The 16,287-nt window shown below is 54.9% G+C and overlaps 7 protein-coding genes across 7 annotated transcripts; 3 read left to right on the top strand and 4 right to left on the bottom strand.

Moving 5' to 3' along the window:
- Positions 1-217: 217 nt before the first annotated feature.
- BO70DRAFT_362392 (HAD family hydrolase) lies at positions 218-1,421 on the bottom strand. The gene is made up of 4 exons (XM_025543284.1): positions 1,311-1,421; positions 1,227-1,248; positions 1,052-1,161; positions 218-941 (listed from the first exon to the last, which is right to left on the bottom strand). Exons 1-4 carry the CDS (start codon positions 1,405-1,407, stop codon positions 460-462), a joined length of 711 nt encoding a protein of 236 aa, XP_025399230.1. The 5' UTR covers positions 1,408-1,421; the 3' UTR covers positions 218-459.
- A 322-nt stretch (positions 1,422-1,743) lies between these two features.
- BO70DRAFT_379912 (putative GTP binding protein) lies at positions 1,744-3,554 on the top strand (the record flags this gene model as incomplete). Its single annotated transcript, XM_025545383.1, has 3 exons — positions 1,744-1,834; positions 1,887-1,981; positions 2,013-3,554. Exons 1-3 carry the CDS (start codon positions 1,822-1,824, stop codon positions 3,552-3,554), a joined length of 1,650 nt encoding a protein of 549 aa, XP_025399229.1. The 5' UTR covers positions 1,744-1,821.
- A 364-nt stretch (positions 3,555-3,918) lies between these two features.
- On the top strand, positions 3,919-5,890 carry cbfA (putative CBF/NF-Y family transcription factor). Its single transcript, XM_025545915.1, has 3 exons — positions 3,919-4,528; positions 4,734-4,867; positions 5,136-5,890. The coding sequence occupies exons 1-3, from the start codon at positions 4,304-4,306 to the stop codon at positions 5,767-5,769; spliced, it is 993 nt and encodes a 330-aa protein (XP_025399228.1). The 5' UTR covers positions 3,919-4,303; the 3' UTR covers positions 5,770-5,890.
- A 1-nt stretch (position 5,891) lies between these two features.
- BO70DRAFT_315448 (putative SIR2 family histone deacetylase (Hst4)) lies at positions 5,892-8,627 on the bottom strand. Its single transcript, XM_025540311.1, has 2 exons — positions 7,757-8,627; positions 5,892-7,686 (listed from the first exon to the last, which is right to left on the bottom strand). The coding sequence occupies exons 1-2, from the start codon at positions 8,178-8,180 to the stop codon at positions 6,308-6,310; spliced, it is 1,803 nt and encodes a 600-aa protein (XP_025399227.1). The 5' UTR covers positions 8,181-8,627; the 3' UTR covers positions 5,892-6,307.
- Positions 8,628-9,293: 666 nt separating this feature from the next.
- BO70DRAFT_379909 (uncharacterized protein) lies at positions 9,294-10,881 on the bottom strand (the record flags this gene model as incomplete). The annotated part of the gene is made up of 2 exons (XM_025545382.1): positions 9,382-10,881; positions 9,294-9,311 (listed from the first exon to the last, which is right to left on the bottom strand). The coding sequence occupies exons 1-2, from the start codon at positions 10,408-10,410 to the stop codon at positions 9,294-9,296; spliced, it is 1,047 nt and encodes a 348-aa protein (XP_025399226.1). The 5' UTR covers positions 10,411-10,881.
- Positions 10,882-11,103: 222 nt separating this feature from the next.
- BO70DRAFT_315444 (mediator of RNA polymerase II transcription subunit 16) lies at positions 11,104-14,718 on the top strand. The gene is made up of 9 exons (XM_025540310.1): positions 11,104-11,484; positions 11,545-11,887; positions 11,935-12,639; positions 12,685-12,904; positions 12,959-13,078; positions 13,129-13,239; positions 13,287-13,553; positions 13,606-13,737; positions 13,792-14,718. The coding sequence occupies exons 1-9, from the start codon at positions 11,339-11,341 to the stop codon at positions 14,511-14,513; spliced, it is 2,766 nt and encodes a 921-aa protein (XP_025399225.1). The 5' UTR covers positions 11,104-11,338; the 3' UTR covers positions 14,514-14,718.
- Positions 14,719-14,787: 69 nt separating this feature from the next.
- Positions 14,788-16,118, bottom strand: BO70DRAFT_362388 (60S ribosomal protein uL29). Its single transcript, XM_025543283.1, has 4 exons — positions 16,033-16,118; positions 15,798-15,937; positions 15,249-15,474; positions 14,788-15,088 (listed from the first exon to the last, which is right to left on the bottom strand). Exons 1-4 carry the CDS (start codon positions 16,033-16,035, stop codon positions 15,083-15,085), a joined length of 375 nt encoding a protein of 124 aa, XP_025399224.1. The 5' UTR covers positions 16,036-16,118; the 3' UTR covers positions 14,788-15,082.
- Positions 16,119-16,287: the final 169 nt, after the last annotated feature.

Raw genomic sequence — 16,287 nt, 5'->3', positions numbered from 1 at the left:
GGTAGGTGGGTATCTGTCTGTAGTATGTATGTATGTACAATTGGTTTGAGGCATGTTCTGCCTGGTAGGTCAAAACTCTAAGTAAGTAGGTTAGTGAAAGGGACGGCTATCTGTCTAACTTCGAAAGTAGGTAAATCGGTATATCAATCAAGCAACCAACCAACCAACCAACCTAAACCTAAACTGTCCTCTCCTGTCCTGGCCAAACTTAGCCTTGATCCGATGCTGTGACCTGCCATGATAAGGGATCTAGGTTAGAATGGAATAGAAGGAAAATGACAATGGGGTAGGAGGTAAGGGTGAAAGGCGAAAAGTTAGAAAAGAAAAGAAAAAAGAAAAGAAAAATGTAAAAAGAAAATCAACAAAGAACTGCCTGCGATCTATTGAATGTCTTCCAAACTTTCATCAGGTTCGTTTCTAGAAGTGAAATGCGACCCCCCCACACCCCTTCCAATCCCTTTATTGGAAGGCGTTCCGGATTTCCAGCTGGATCTGGCCATCCACTACGCCCTTGATACCGATGCTGCGCAGGTCCTCGACAATCCAGTCGGCGCCAGCTTCCTGTAGCTGAGCGAGGGAGTGGGTCGTGGTGAGCGCGATGACCTTGAACCCGGCGGCCTTGCCCGCCCTGATCCCGGACGGAGCATCCTCCAGGACTACCAGAGCCGAGGAATGTTCCAGACCCAGACGCGTCCGACCCAGCAGGTAGCAGCCGGGGTCGGGCTTGCCCTGCTCGACATCCTCCGCCACGACCAAGACCTTGGGATGCGCGAGATTCATCACGCCCAGCCAGCCGTCGACCAGCGCGCGCGTCCCAGACGTGACCACGCCCCAGCGAGCTCCGGCGTCGTCCAACGCTGTCATGAGATACCGGGCCCCCGGAATCTCCACGGCGTCCGAGCCGTAGTCCTTGGGGATTCGTCCCTCGACGTAGCTGACATCTGTAAAGTTGGGAAAACAATCTGTCGTCAGTCTGTGTTTCTTCAAGTTTCGGAATCGAACTGCATGTCTGTGTGTGTCTCTGTGTGTGTCTGTGGAGAGAGAGACTTACATTCCCAATTGGCCTTCTTCGGGTCGTACAGCTGGATCGTGTCAATGCTGCGTCGGCCGTGAGAGGTGGCTAAGATGGTCTTGGGATCGACGCCCAACTCCGCTCCGATCCTGCGATTCATAATTAGGACTGAGGTCGGTGCTGCGTTACACGGTGGTGGGAGGTGGGGACGAACTTGTGCCAGTGTTTCACGATAGCTGGGCATCAGGCGTCAGTGAACGGCTGTAGCAGGCGAAGGCAAGATGCGGGATGCACTTACCATCGGTCGAGTCGACGATGGTGCCGTCAAAGTCGGAGAGTAGTCCGTCGAAGATGAGGACTTGCGGCGGGGCAGAGAAGGAGCCGGAAGGAGACATGATAGCGGGGCGGGTGTATGTGTGTAGTACTGTAGGACAAGAAGTTCAGGGCAAAAAGAGGGGAAATGCACAAGTCCAAATCAACCGTCTCAGAGGGTTGAGAAGTGATGAAGAGAAGCGGACACAGTCAGCGCAACAAGTCAGCAAAGGAACGACTGGAAAGAGGGACAGTAGAAGTAGACCCAGTGGTGGTGGTGGTGATGGTGGTGAGAACGAAACGCCCACCATGCCCAAGCCCGGAGATCGGGAAAACGTGCAGCCGGCCGTTATCTTAGCGCGAGCGGCCGAAATCTTGGCGGCACAAAATTATTCGGACGGACGAGTGTTCGCTGGCCTGTCTGGTGGAACTATCTGCCCTCCTTCGTGCTGTTTTTTCTTGTTTACTAGTCGGTATTAACAGGAAACTCGGTCAAGATGGTCAAGCTCGGTATTTACCCCTTTCCCCGCGCGAATCGCCCCGGTGTGCTAATGCTCCCCAGGAAAGCACTCCAAGCGGACTCCCGTCCGCCTACGACACAAGATCGAAAAAGCCTCTGCGGCCAAGCAGCGCAAGCAGAGAAAGCTTGCCAAGAAGGTATAAACATTCTTACCTGGTGTGTCTGCAGAACTGGATAGCTGACTCCGTACAGAACCCCGAATGGCGCTCCAAGATCAAGAAGGACCCCGGTATCCCGAACCTTTTCCCCCACAAGGACAAGATTCTCCACGAGATTGAAGAGAAGAAGCGCCTGAAGCAGGAGGAGCAACAGCGCATCCGCGACGAAGCCCGTGCCCGCCGCACTGCTCAGAAGGAAGGGGCCGGCGAGGATGCCGTCCAGGCCAGTGACATGATTGACGATGACGACGAGCTGCTCGACGATGAGATGGATGAGGATATCGGTGACTCGTCGGACCCCATGGCCGCGCTTCTCGCTTCCGCCCGTGCGCGCGCGGCGGAGTACGAGGACGAGGACGAGGAGGATGACGATGACGATGAGATGGAGGAGGACGATGACGAAGACATGGATGAGATGGACGAGGACGAGGACGAGGGCAAGCCCCTGGACGTTTCGGCCCCTGCGTTGGTCTCGCGGACGGCATCAAAGGAGAGCTCGCGGCGCGCATTCGACAAGGTCTTCAAGCAGGTGGTCGACAACGCGGATGTGGTTCTGTACGTGCTTGACGCTCGTGACCCGGAGGGCACCCGGTCCAAGGAGGTGGAGCGCGAAATCATGACGGCCGACGGCGGCCAGAAGAGATTGATCCTGATCCTCAACAAGATCGACCTTGTGCCCCCGCCGGTGCTCAAGGGCTGGCTGCTGCACCTGCGCCGGTCCTTCCCCACGCTGCCCTTGAAGGCCTCCAACGGCACGGCCAACGCACACAGCTTCGACCACAAGCAGCTGACCGTCAAGGGCACGTCGGAGACGCTCTTCCGCGCGCTGAAGTCCTATGCGCACAACAAGCAGATGAAGCGGTCCATCAAGGTCGGCGTCATCGGTTACCCCAACGTCGGCAAGTCCTCCGTCATCAACGCCCTGACGGCCCGCCTGAACAAGGGCGTCAGCAATGCCTGCCCCACGGGCGCGGAGGCCGGTGTGACCACCAGTCTGCGGGAGGTGAAGCTGGACAACAAGCTCAAGCTGATCGACTCGCCCGGTATCGTTTTCCCCAGCGCGGGAGACAAGGGCGGCAAGAAGAAGAAGAAGCAGGAGGAGCACGCTCGTCTGGTCCTTCTTAACGCCATTCCCCCCAAGCAGATCGAAGACCCCGTTCCGGCCGTATCTCTGCTCGTCAAGCGCCTGTCCACCTCGGAGGACCTGGTCACGAAGATGCTGCAGCTCTACAACATCCCGGCCCTGCTCCCGTCCGGAGGCGACCCGACCCAAGACTTCCTGGTGCACGTGGCCCGCAAACGCGGTCGTCTGGGCAAGGGTGGTGTGCCCAACATCGAGGCGGCGGCGATGACGGTGATCAACGACTGGAGGGACGGACGGATCCAAGGATGGGTCAACGCGCCCGTGCTGCCGGTTGTGACGACGACCGAGGGAGCGCCTGCGGCGAACGCGACGTCCGGGGTGGACACGAAGCAGATTGTGACGGAGTGGGCGAAGGAGTTCTCAATCGAGGGGCTCTGGGGCAACGGGGACGAGGAGATGGCCGAATAGATGATTTATGGATACCAGGCGTTTATGGTTCTTAAAAGGTAGATAGCTGTCATGAGAGTTCTGCATGAATCTGTACAGTCCGTATTCTGTGATGTTGAGTAAACCGGTATAAATTTTGTAGAATGCTGTAAAGATTACCTGCAAATGCTCTGCAGAACTGCTATGCCTTTTTTGCCTTGCTCATATTATCTCAAAATCTATCGTCGCAATTCAAAACAACTTAAATCACAATATTGGTGTGGGCGTTGGTGGCTCAGACAGTGAACATGATGGATGGACTCAAACCTTCAATATGGATAGCTACCCGCCGTGGAAATGATATATATCTCTCCTACCATCACCGAACGAACCTCTTCCCACCAACCCAGCAACCACTGGCAGTAAAATAGCAATCAAACAAATATTATTACAATTCTATTTCACCGTCAGCGAACACAAAAATCTATCGACCCCGAACCCCCGACCATTGGCAATACGATACGATAACCTCCCCGATCCACACGCGCCCTCCGCCTCGCCGCCGCCGCCGCGTCGCGTGCAGCAGCAGTGCAGCACCTTTTTTTCCCTCCCCCCTTTGGCCCAGACCAGACCAGACCAGACCAGACCAGACCAAACCACACACAACCACGACAAACCCGATACGACCTACCTACATAACACCCCGTCCAACTATCCCCTGAACCTCCAGAATATCCTATACACGCCGCAGCGAAAGAGAAGACAGAAGAAAAGCAGGTCGGCCGACGACGATGCCTCGAAAATCCACCTCCACGCCCGCGGCAGACGAAACCACACCGATGTCGTCGTCCTCGCCACAATCCCAATCCCAATCCCAACCCCAATCCCAATCGCAGACTTCGCAGTCCCAGATACAATCGCAGATCCAGCTGCCCCCGTCTCTACCGCAGGGGCAGACTGTTGAGGCGACGGAGCAACAGCTTAAGGCTCGTGCGGAGGGGGGGGTCAGTATTGAGGTTTGTGCCATCCCGCGTATCTTTCCTGTCTTCTTCATCCATTGCTCGACCTATCTATCTCTATCTAGAGATGAGATGTTGGCTATGGTTTGTGAATGTGAATGTGAATGTGCATGTGCATGTGCATGTGCGAGCGCATGCGAAAGGGAGAATAGACCGAAATACAAGAATGAAAACTAATCACATTGAAAATTGAAACGAATAGGATTACCTCCTCCCCCGATCCCTCACCCTTCGTCTTGCGAAATCCGTCCTGCCCCCGAATACGTCCATACAGAAGGATGCGGTGCTGGCGATACAGAAGGCCGCGACGGTGTTTGTCTCGTATTTGTCTTCGCAGTATGTCGTTCTTCCATCCATCCATCCATCCATCCATCCATCTGTTGATCTATTTTCCCTTCCATTCACTTATCCCATCCCATATCCCTCCCTCCCCCCCCATCTCTCTCCCCCTCTACCTCTCTATATCAAACTCATCACATCGCATCACACCACAACTCCTATCTCTTACCCCCTCCCCCCCCCTTACTACCCTATCTCCAAAACAACCCCCCACACCCACACCACCACCCACAAACACCACTAACAGAAATCATCAACGCAACAGCGCCAACGAAGCCACCCTAAAGCGAACAGTCGCGCCATCCGACGTCTTCAGCGCGATATCCGAGCTCGAGTTCGAGGGGTTCCGGGCGCGACTTGAGAAAGAGCTGGATGCGTTTACGGAGATGAAGGCTGGGAAGAGGAGGGGGGGAGGAGGAGGAGGAGGAGGAGGAGGAGGAGGGAAGAAAGGGTCTTCGTCTGCTGGTGGGGAGGGTGATGGGAAGGGCGATGATGGAGAGGAAGAGAGCGCGGGTCGGGGAGCGAAGAGGGTGAAGAGGGTGGGTTTGGATGAGGAAGAAGAAGAAGACAAGGATCGTGATGGCGATGAGACGCAGGAGGAGGAGGGGAGGGATGGGGATGGGGATGTGCCAGTGGATGGTGATAATGAGACGGAGGTGGAAGGTGAGGAGGAAGAGGATGAGGAGGAGGAAGAGGAGGAAGAAGAAGATGAGGAGGAAGAGGAGGACAGGAAGGATCGGTTTGAGGATGATGATATTGATCGCGTGGAGGATCTGGATCGGTCTGCGCGGGACAAGCGCGGCATGAATCCGGATGTTGAGGGGGATGACACGGACACTGAGGATGAGGATGAGGATGGGCCGGGGAGTCAACTGCGAGGGGATCTCGGTTTGGGCTGATGACTAGTCGACTGACCTGACCTGACTGACTGACTGACTGACTGACTGGTTTTACTAAAGTCTACGCGATGGATGCTGTGAATGTTGCATGAATGTCAACCAACTTGATTATATCCAGTGTACAATGTACAATGTTCGTTTTCTGCCCGATCACACTGTAAATCCTCAGTCAGCCACGCACTCGGCCGCATGCAAAAACAACCGCAACTCCGTCCACCCAAACGCCAGGAAGTGCAACCATGTTATACAATGATTGGTACAGGTCATGGCCTCTATCCACAGAGGAACACATCGGATTCTCATATGCCAGAACCATGTCTACAGCGCTGGCCCGTGAGAAGAAAGTGAGGACACGAGAGTCCAATGTGATTATGCTTCATTATGCCACACACCCAAACGCCTAACCCCCAGATAGTCTATCATTGGTATCTCCATAAACCGGATCCGAACAGATTCCAGTAGTCTTGAAAGTAAAAGTGAGAAGAATGTAAGAAAAAAAAAAGATGGTAAGAGTATGCTGGCGATGCAGATCATGGCCCTAGGCGGTCGGCTCATTCAGCAGCTCGTTCATTCCTCTGGGAATGGATTCAGGCGAGATGGTGATGTCCTGACGCCACCGACCACCACTCGGAGGAGTCTCCTCCCCCTTGGCCGTCAGGTTAGGGAACATGGGGTTGGGCCCGTTGTTGCGAGCAGCTCCGGGAGGCAACGGGTGCATCGGCTTGTTGTCGTCCTTCTCCGGCTTCGATGCCTTGTCACTGGTCGCCATGGCCTTTTGAGCCTTGGTGACCCGTCCAAAACTGTTGATCTTGGAGTTCTTCGCCGGTTCGGCCTTCTTTGCCGCCCGTCCTTTAGGCGCGGTCTTCTTCGGAGCAGCCTTCTTGGGCTTTGTCGCCTTGGACGCCTGGAGGACGTCCTGAAGGCTCCGTCCGCGGCTGGCGGGGTTGGGGCAGGATCTCTTCGAGTTGGGCTGGGCTTCATCATCGTAACTGGACGATGGTGTAAGGAAGCCGGTCGGGGTTGGTCGCTTCTTGCTCGGCGTGACAACGACAGACACCTCGCCTTGTTCTCTCTTGACCCGTTCGACTTCGGATGAGTCGCACTCGTCGAATATCTCCTTCGCATCCCACCGTTTCAAGTCGGCAAGCCGTGCCACTTCTTCGCAGTCACCCTTAATCATCAGATCCCAGCAGTTCTCGAACTCCTTCTGGGTCGGAGGTTCATTGTTGATCCACATCGTCACGCCGTTGCGACGGCTCCTGACCACGGAGCAGAGGCTCTTCACCAGGCGACGAACGCCAGGAATCTTCAAGCTGGTGCCGACCACAATCAAGGCGTCCGGACGGGAGCGGATATCGGCATTCATGACGGAGGTGATGGCGTCCTCGTCGGGGTTGTGTTCGTTGTACAAAACGATCCGCGGTCTCAGCTTGCCGACGCCGTGGCTACGTTGGCCGGTCTCAATACGAAAGTCGTTGTTACGCGTACATTCGGGGCATTCGGGAGCGTCGGGACGGTCGAACATGACCCGATCAAAATCGCTCAGGTAGCGACACTTTTGGCAGACCATCTTGTCTAGACTCCCATGCAGTTGGATGGTCCGCGGCCAGGGTGCTTTGACATTGAGCGGAATCTGCGTTGCCAGCGGAGGCATGGAGGACTCGATGCCGTCGATGTTCTGCGTATACAGTCGGGTGAGACGGTTCTCCTGACTGATACGAGCCAGCATGTGGTGGAAAGCTGTGGGGTTGGTGTTGGCCGCGTCTTCGGACAGCGACCGTACCATGTCTTGGAAGGAGGCGGTCAACGTCTCATCCTGGTAGACGGCGGCGTCGAACAGGAGCTTGCCGGACGCCTTAAGGTTGTGTTTCTTCTGGAGGGTTTTGAAAAGCCCATCGGTGGAGCGGAAATCGGGAACTGGAACGAATTAGCAAATAAGCACGACGCAATGCCTGGTGTGGCCCAGGAGTGGGGTGAGAATGCGTACTTCCTGCGGAGGTGGAGATACCCGCGCCGGCAATCACGACGACTTTGCGGTTCCCGCGGAGGGTTTTGACGAGGTAATCGATCTGCGACTGCTGCTCGCCGAGAGAGAGGCTCGCGGAGGGCGAGAGGTCGAGATGCTGCGTGCAGCGTTCCTTCGGGGCGGCTACCCGTCGCTTCTTTCTGGCGGGCGGCAAGTCGTCTTGGCCGCGGGCGGCGCTAGACTCGCCCGCGTCCTGCGACGGCGGCGGCGAGGGATAGAACCCAGGAGGTGCCAGCGGCGATGCCGGCGCCGAGCTTAGGCTGGAACAATCCGAATCGTCATCCATGCCCAGCGAGGCCAGCAGGCTGTTGGGAGTCGAGCGGGCGGAGTTGTTGGTAGTGGTAGTGGTGGTGGTAGTGGTGGTGGTCGAACGAGATGGCGCCATTAAGTCAAGCCGTCGCTATGAAGGTAGCGGACGGCGAGAGTGAGACCGAGAAAATCGAAGGGGGAGCGAAAGAGAGAGGGGGGGGGAAAGGACCAGACGAGCTGTTCACGGAACGGTTGGGGATCAAAGCTAGATATCGTCCCGAAAGAAAATCATGGAGCGGCTGGAGACGAACGGGAACATCAATTGGCAAGTGGAATTGACGGCAAGGGGGCTGTCCCGAAAGAAATACGGCTTCCCTGGGCTCCTGTCGTCGGGTTCTCCTGGATTTGGGAGGAGAAGGCCACACAAACGAAGAGCAGGATGGTTGAAAGAAGAAAAGACGAGCAGCGGAGGGAGGCAGAGGGAGGAGGCAGAGACAGAGAGAGCAACACCCCGTGACTAACACGGCCAGGGTTTGGTTTGCGTGAAGGGCTGGAGGGCAGCAAGTGGTGAGGTCAAGTGGACGGACGGCGACGGGGGTTAGACTGTCTGCCGTAATAACATGGGAGGGAATGGCAGAGGCAGAGGCAGAGGAGAAGGCCGGTCAGACAGATCCTGTCGCTTGCAGCGTGTTTATTTTGACCCACGGGAATCGCTCGGGAAGAAGCGATGAGACGGTGGCTTCAGAGAGGGGTTTGGGGGTTGTGGACAGGGCTCGAGCAACGGATGGTATGTTGCGCGGAATGCGTCTGACACTGGCAAAGGAGGAGGGGGAAGAGAGGGGAGGGAAAGAGGGACCACGGAGGAGGAGTAGGCGTGGTTCGTGGTGGGTGAAGACAATGATGCGGATGATATCCCATTCCCTCACCAGTTACTATGGTAAATGTTAGACTACATCTTATGGAAAACACCTGGTATGGGTCCTTACGGAATAAACCGTATGGCCAGACGCGGTGGGGGCGGCCCTACAGTGTAGAATCAAAAGCTTCAGTGTGTTGGCAGCCATTGTTACTGCAATTCTGCGCGGCGCGCTCGGTACCGGCCTTGTACTGCGCTAAGGGCTTTCCGGCTAGAGCCCCCGGCTGATTGGCCGTGCCCGCATCAGCCAATTCTCCGGCCAACCACAGCACAAACATATACTTGCCCGTGCGAGGCAAATCATCCCCTCTCATCCCATCCCATCGCATCCATTCACCTCGCAGCACGACCCTGGCAATTTGGGTTTTATCTTTTTTTTTTTTTTTTTTTGTATTCTCTACTAATCACAATTCTAACACACTTGAAGCCGCCGTGATCGCAAATATTCATAGTCTGGCATCGCTGCCTGCACCATTTCCATCAGACGCCCGCCCGCCGTCTCCCCGAATTCTTCCCGCCAGCGCTGCGACTCCCGCACCAGGTCAATCGTCCCAGCAACTTTGCTCGAGTCCACCCCCGAGGAGTCCCGGAGTGTGGACAGAAACCGCTCGCCGGCCGGGTGGTCCTCGTGTTTAATATCCGCCCAGGTGAATCGCAATTTGGTCGGATCCAACCCCACGATCTCGCAGTATCGATGGACCACTTCCGGCCGCGCGATAATATCGTCGGCATCCAGGATAACCGGGCCGCGTGAATTTTCCTCCGCACACATGGAGGATTCCTCGCGGGTCGCATACCAGTCGTATAGGGATCGAACCCATCCGAGATTGATCGCCGCTTGGAGCATTCGTTCAATGTTTGCGCTCTGAGCGGACACATCGGATAACACCCGGTACATCGAGGGATAAACCAGAGCGGGATGGCGGATGAGAAACGTTGGCCAGAAGGTTTGCAGATACTCGTCCGGGAGGACGGTGTGGTTCAAGCATGAGTTCAAGCATGAGCTAGTCACTGTGGGAGCGTGAGGGAGCCGGACTTTCCACGGCTCTTCGTCCCCGGCGCTGTTTTCACCGTATAGCTGTCTGCTTTTGAAGATCGGATCCAGCATCATGTGCAGGTGCTCCTTGTTGAAGAGCGATTTTTGCTGATTGCGAGCCAGTCCTACGTATGAGTTGAGCCGCTCGAAGTCCTCTTGCATTAACTGCTGGGCCTTGCGCTTCTCGTCCTCGGTCCATGCGCTGACGGGTTTGCTGGTGAGTTCACCGTTGAACTGCATGTATCGCTGTGAGGCCAGAAAACAGTACCCAGCCCCGGAGGAACGCGCGATGAACTTGGGTTGGTGTTCCAAAGCCAGAATCCGCACGAGCAGGTTGGATGCTGTTCTCGGGTAGGTGATCAGGCAGACGAGTTGGTGTGAGCCCCGCTCGTTGGACAGCTTGGGATTCTCCATCTTATCTTGTCTTGGGATATATTCGCACGTAATTTCTCAAGCCCCGACATATTATGGGGAATGGAACGATTAAAATAGATCCCAGACCCCACGATTCATCTCTGTCCATGAGAGTCTAGCGTAGAGTTGTCCTGTCGGTGTCCCGCAAGGGTTGCCCATCTATCGTCGACTTTTCGTCACCACTTACACATCCCCCTGGGGTCATGGGGTCATGGAATTCCCTCCGGCATTGTTGGGGGACTCGAAGACAGACGCAATGTTGCGTCAGTGGATAAAGGCATGGTGGTCGCAGGCCGACCGTGATGATCCAAGCCAGTTTCCGACAGGAAGATCATATAGACTACCCACTGCCCAAATTGACCGTAAGAAGATCTGGAGTCTGACGGAATCTCCCCCTTACATACACGCGTCAGCCACCAAGGTACATAGAGGGATTGGGGTCGAGAAGCAAGGCCGGGATTCAACCCTCTGGAGTGCTCCCAGAGCCATCACTGCACAGTGCAAGTAGGGCACCGGCCGATGATGTCGGTGCGCCCATCGCGGGTGGTGCGGCTCTGATTGGCCCCTCGGTTGGCCGGGCTACGGGGCACATGACCTCACATGACGCTGACTAAGGGGAGCGGAGAGCTCCACCCGAACTGACTAGTACCGAATAATGAAACTATCACCTGGGAGTCAACTTGATCCATGATCATCTCCCTGTTCAAGGGTAGAGTCCGGATCCGGGGATTGAAGGCTATGCGGGATCTACCCGCTTGTAACTGAGGCTTTGAATATCTTCTGGTGCGCCTCTGCCAACAGTCCCCCCCCCCTTCTCTGACATTACCTCCCGAGGTCCGTTGTATCGAACTATGATATCGCGGCTCCTGCGACCATCCCCCCTCAGGCACCACCCATCTTTACATAATCAGGACTCCTGCACACCAAAATGCCATTGATCATGGAGGACAGTATCAATGTTGACGATCTGTTCGGCGAGCCCACCTCGCTGGAGTTGGGCTTGCCCCCAGCTGCTTCTTCCCCTAAAGGCCTTGCCCAGCGTTTGGATGAGATGCGATTACTGGGATGTTGCCAGTAAGTGGTCTTTCGCGTTGACAGCGTAAAGCAATAAGATCCTGATGCTGACTCGCTCAGGAAAATTGCATGGTCCAAGCTTGGATGTATTGCTTATATTTCACAAGACTCGTCGAAGGTCAATGTTCGCCATCTCCAGTGTCGGCCTTCTGACGGCAAGTGGGCGCTCAGTGAGGAGACACCATTGTTGCCGATCACAGAGGCCAATGGGGGTCATCCCCTGGCCCATCTCAGCTGGAACGAAGCTGGATCCGAACTGGCTGTCATCGATCTATCTGGCCGTATTTCCATCTATTCTATCCCAATCTCCTTAAACAGCGTCAACGGGCTGCGACAGCCAGCCTTTGACCCCGATGACGGGTCTCAGATTGTCGGCATGATGTGGCTTAACACCCAACGCTCTGTAGGTACCACTGGGAAATTTATGGCTCTCGCTGCTAACACTGCCAGGTGCATGCTTTCTACCAAGCGGCCAAGGTCCAGGGTCGTTGGGCCTACTCACCGTTTCGTCGCCGGCCAGTTGGCCCCTTCCACCCGGCAAATAAAGCTGCATTGGTCTGTATCACACGGTCGGGCATCATGAAGCTCCTGTACCAGAACCCAGACGGCAGATGGGCCGAGATATCTGCGGAGCTGAAGAATACGAGCTACTCCGATCGGCTATTAACACATGCGGCCTTGGTTGCAACCCAGAATGGCGTTCTTGTCGCTACTTATTCTGCCTGTCAGAAGATCTGCTTTTACCGCGTGCAAATCAACTGGACCCCGTCCCAATGGGACCCTGCACAGCAGCCAAGGCAGCCGACCCAATTTCCCGTCCCCAGCTTCCGTTTCACACATTGCAAGGTCGAGACTGCTGGCAATGTTCCGGGTAATCGCAGCGGCGAAGAACCAGACCTGCATTCTTTCTCGAACCCTCTTTACTGCCTCAGCCGTCTGGAAATAATACTTCCAGCTTCCGACAATGCTGTAGGATCAACGGCAAGCCCATGGATTGTTGCGATCTTCTCAACCCCACCGCAGGTCGCCCAAGGCCATACCCATCAACAAGGACCGGCGAGTGTGATTGTCAGATGGCAATTAGACACTGCTGCCTTTACACTTCACCCGAAGTTTGACGAAATGGCTGCGAAGAGGACCAATGCTCAGACCAAGGTGAGAACCACCATGCCCCCAACGAACTGTGCTGACTTCCAGTAGCCTAGGACCGTGTTGCGTCGACTGGACGACATCTGTTCCGATCGATATGTCATTTCAGTAGACCATATGGAATACGGTAATGTGCTGGCCATCACCTACGACGATAGCTCTGTTGCCTTCTATGACCCGAAAACAATGGCGGTGTTCAATGGAATCGATGATGGGAACACGGTGACCAGTCTGGCCCAAGCAGGGTTCCACTACACACCAGACACCACAGGTTGTTTCCCCGCCAAACCCACTCGCTAAAACATGGCTAATTGGGCTGTGGCAGGTCAACACATCAGTTTTTCACCGAGTGCGTGTGCTGCGGTCATGCTGGATGGTGATGGCCGGACGCATCTCAGGGTAGTGGAACACTCGTACGGAGCAGAAAACGGCCTTTACGATGAAAGTATGTTTTCTCACAACACCCGGCTTGTTCGAGTGCTGACAATCCGCCAGATAAATTCTCGGCAGCTATTGCGTCTCTCACGCTGGCTTATTGTCGCGGATGTGGAAGCGAAGTCAACACCGATGATATACTATTAATCCTAATACGACAGCTTTCAACCGGTGAGTCGTGTCGCCGCTGGTCAATGGCCAAACTAATAGTATCCCAGATGCCCAAACCACCTTCATCAATGAAGTATACCGCGCGCTGCCCATCAACTGTAACTTCACGGTCGAGCAGGACAAACTGATGAACCACCCTTACATTCCCCGGTGTCTCAGTATACAAGCTTCTCTGGGATTCAAGGACAAATACACAGCTCGGAGCTTTGCGTCTTCCGTCTCTTGGTCCATTCTTCAACTACGACACGCTTCCATACTATACCCATTTTTCTTTCAGTACAACAAAGGGATGCAGACAGAGCCACATGATCCTGGTAAGCCAACATTGATATGAGCCATCGCAAGGCTTCGCTCACAACTCCACAGATGTTCTACGCATGATGCTTGGAAACACCAAGTGGGCACTTGACTTTTGCCTTTACATCCTGAACGAGCTTTTCGACCTAGCCGACGAATTCGAAAGCCTATCAAATGACCAGGAAGCTTTCAACCAGAAATGTGCGTCCAAACCTCCGTACCACCCCGATGCCGACAAGACTAATTCATCCGCAGTGAAAACCACAAACTCCCTATCCCTCATCATGCTCCTATCCAGCATGTCCCGGGCTTTCCTGCGCTTCATCTGTCGTGGCCTGCGCGGCATCCCCGCCGGGTACGCAAACGCCCCCCTGACCGGCGATGCCCGCACATACTACTCGGAGATCTGCCAAACCGTGGACGCATCTCCCGCACGAATCGACGTCTACGAGAAATTCCTAGCGAGCGTAGACTCCGTGGTACGGCACGCATACCACGGCGCCGGGTTCGGCGACGCCGAACGGCCAGGGCCCGAAAAGGAACTCCTCGTCAACGCGCGCATTCCCCCCGTGCTCGTCGCAGCTGTCTCCACCATCCTGCGACAGACCGTCCCCGCACTTAGATCCGACGTCGACCGCATGAGCATCTACATGGGCGATTACGGCTGGCTCGGCTTGGGGTCCGACCGCCGCTCGGAGCTGTACCGCCGCACGCGGGAAGTCGACATCATCAAGAAGACCCCCATCCGGATGACGGTATCGACGGGCTTGGATCTATCCCAGGGCGTCAAACTGAACGTCCAGGGACAACAGCAACTCCGCCGGCGATGCGTCCGCTGCTGCGAGGTGTCGGAGGGCACGTACCCGCCGCGCTCGGTGCTCGCGTTTCGCATGATTTTTAAATTGGGACATTTGCGAGCGTGTATTTGTGGGGGAATGTGGACTATCGAGTCGGGTGTGAATGAGGTGAGCAAATGAGTATATATCAGACAGTAGGTAGTGGAAGATAGGGATGTAGGTAGGTAGATAGTTAAGCTTGGATACCGCGACCCTGGCGGTCGTGGTTGGGGGTGATGTTTGATTTTTGGTATCAGATGGTAAGGCAGGAATGGATGGATATCGTTCAGATATAACAGTATGTACGACGAGCGGGAATAGGTACTATACAGCGAATGAAATTTACGAATCAATTTTACTACTACGTCTACCGGGCGGACCGACAGAGAAGAACTTGATAGCAAGGTAGATATCCCACCAAGTAGCGTTGCAAAGTCTGAGCCGACCGAACCGTAAGTCGCTAAACAACCAACCCCCCTAATCACCAAGCCAGGTCGGGGCAGGTTGGGTCTACTTTGCAGTCACTGTGCCACAGCAAGTCTTGAATCGTGCATGTCATCATGTCAAGTAAGGCCTTCATTTAACATCGATCTGCATCTTTTCCTTCTAAGATACATAATCAATTTCTTTTAAGGTTAGGTCAACCCCGTCATCTTTAAACGACGTTCCCGTAACTCCATCCAGATCCAGATACGACCGCGTTATGAAATTTAAGCCTGTGCGAAAGAAAGATTTCTGTTAGTTATTTGCTCCTTGATTGTATTGGCTGGGACCGATGGGTTGATTCTTATGCCCCTTGCAAAGCAAGACAGGGCAATGAAGAAAGACCGACAGCGGTGCTGTGATAGTGGTGGTGGTGGTGGTGGTGTCGCATACCTTAACAGCGTACTTCCGCTGGGGGAAGTGGATCTGCTGCTTGCGCTTGCGCTCGGTCTTGAGGGTAGCCTCGTGCTTGGTGAGCTTGCGGCGGAGAGCACGGGTGAGCTTGGGGCGGAGGTCCAGGGGAGTGTAGGTCTTGTTCTTGTAGAACAGGCGGAGCTGGGCGCGCTGGTTGGCGTTGATGACGGTGAGAACGCGAGCGATCGACTTGCGAACGTCGTGGCTGTTAAACGCATTTGTATCAGTATTGTGATTCTTGTTTTTCTGGACCGTATCCCTGTGGTTTCAGATTGCGCCTGTCGGACTGTGTGTCTCGGGTTGTTGGTTGTTGGTGTTCCTCTCCCCCCCACCTTCCCACAAATCCTTCGTATTTTCGATATCCTTGCAACTGGGTCGAGGTTTTTTCTTCTTGTTCGTAATTTTTTTCTTGCATCCTTGTTGAGTTCGATTTCCTCCGCGCCGAGTCCACAATCCAACAGGTGCAAAACTGGGTAAAAACAGGAGGGGTCCGCGGGATATTTTTTTGAATATTGGTTTCACACGCACATTCTCAGGGTCTTGGAGGAAGCACCGTTGGTGATCTTCTGGACACGAAGCTGGGACAGCTCGGTCTTCAATTCCTCCAGCTGCTTGTTGAGATCATCCTTGCTCTTTCCCCAGAGCTGACCAGCCTTGACCTTGGACGACTGCGAACATAGAAAAAATTAACCCGTCAGCATTTATTCCCAAGTCACGAATTCTCTCCTCATATCGCGGGCAATATCCGGGCGCATCAACATACCATGGTGGTGCGGCTTCGTGTCGTATCGTACGGGTTGTCGACGTGAGGATTGAAGATGGACCGGGTCAATTTGATGTTCGTTGTGGGACTAGGGTTTGATTTTTTCTGGGTGTGCGGCTGCGCTTAAGCGGGCACGTGATGGGGGTATGTGTGGCGGTGGAGGGTGTGGCTGGTGATCACTGCTAGTGTCTTAGTGACCATGACGCCGCCTTCGGTTTGTTTGGCTTGGTCTGGTCTGGCTGGCGACTGGCGGCT

This window comes from Aspergillus heteromorphus (genome assembly GCF_003184545.1).
Source record: "Aspergillus heteromorphus CBS 117.55 chromosome Unknown BO70scaffold_13, whole genome shotgun sequence".
Classification (NCBI taxonomy): Eukaryota; Fungi; Ascomycota; class Eurotiomycetes; order Eurotiales; family Aspergillaceae; genus Aspergillus; species Aspergillus heteromorphus.
The sequence above is the reverse complement of the archived record's forward strand: the minus strand, read 5'-3'. Positions and strand labels throughout refer to the sequence as shown.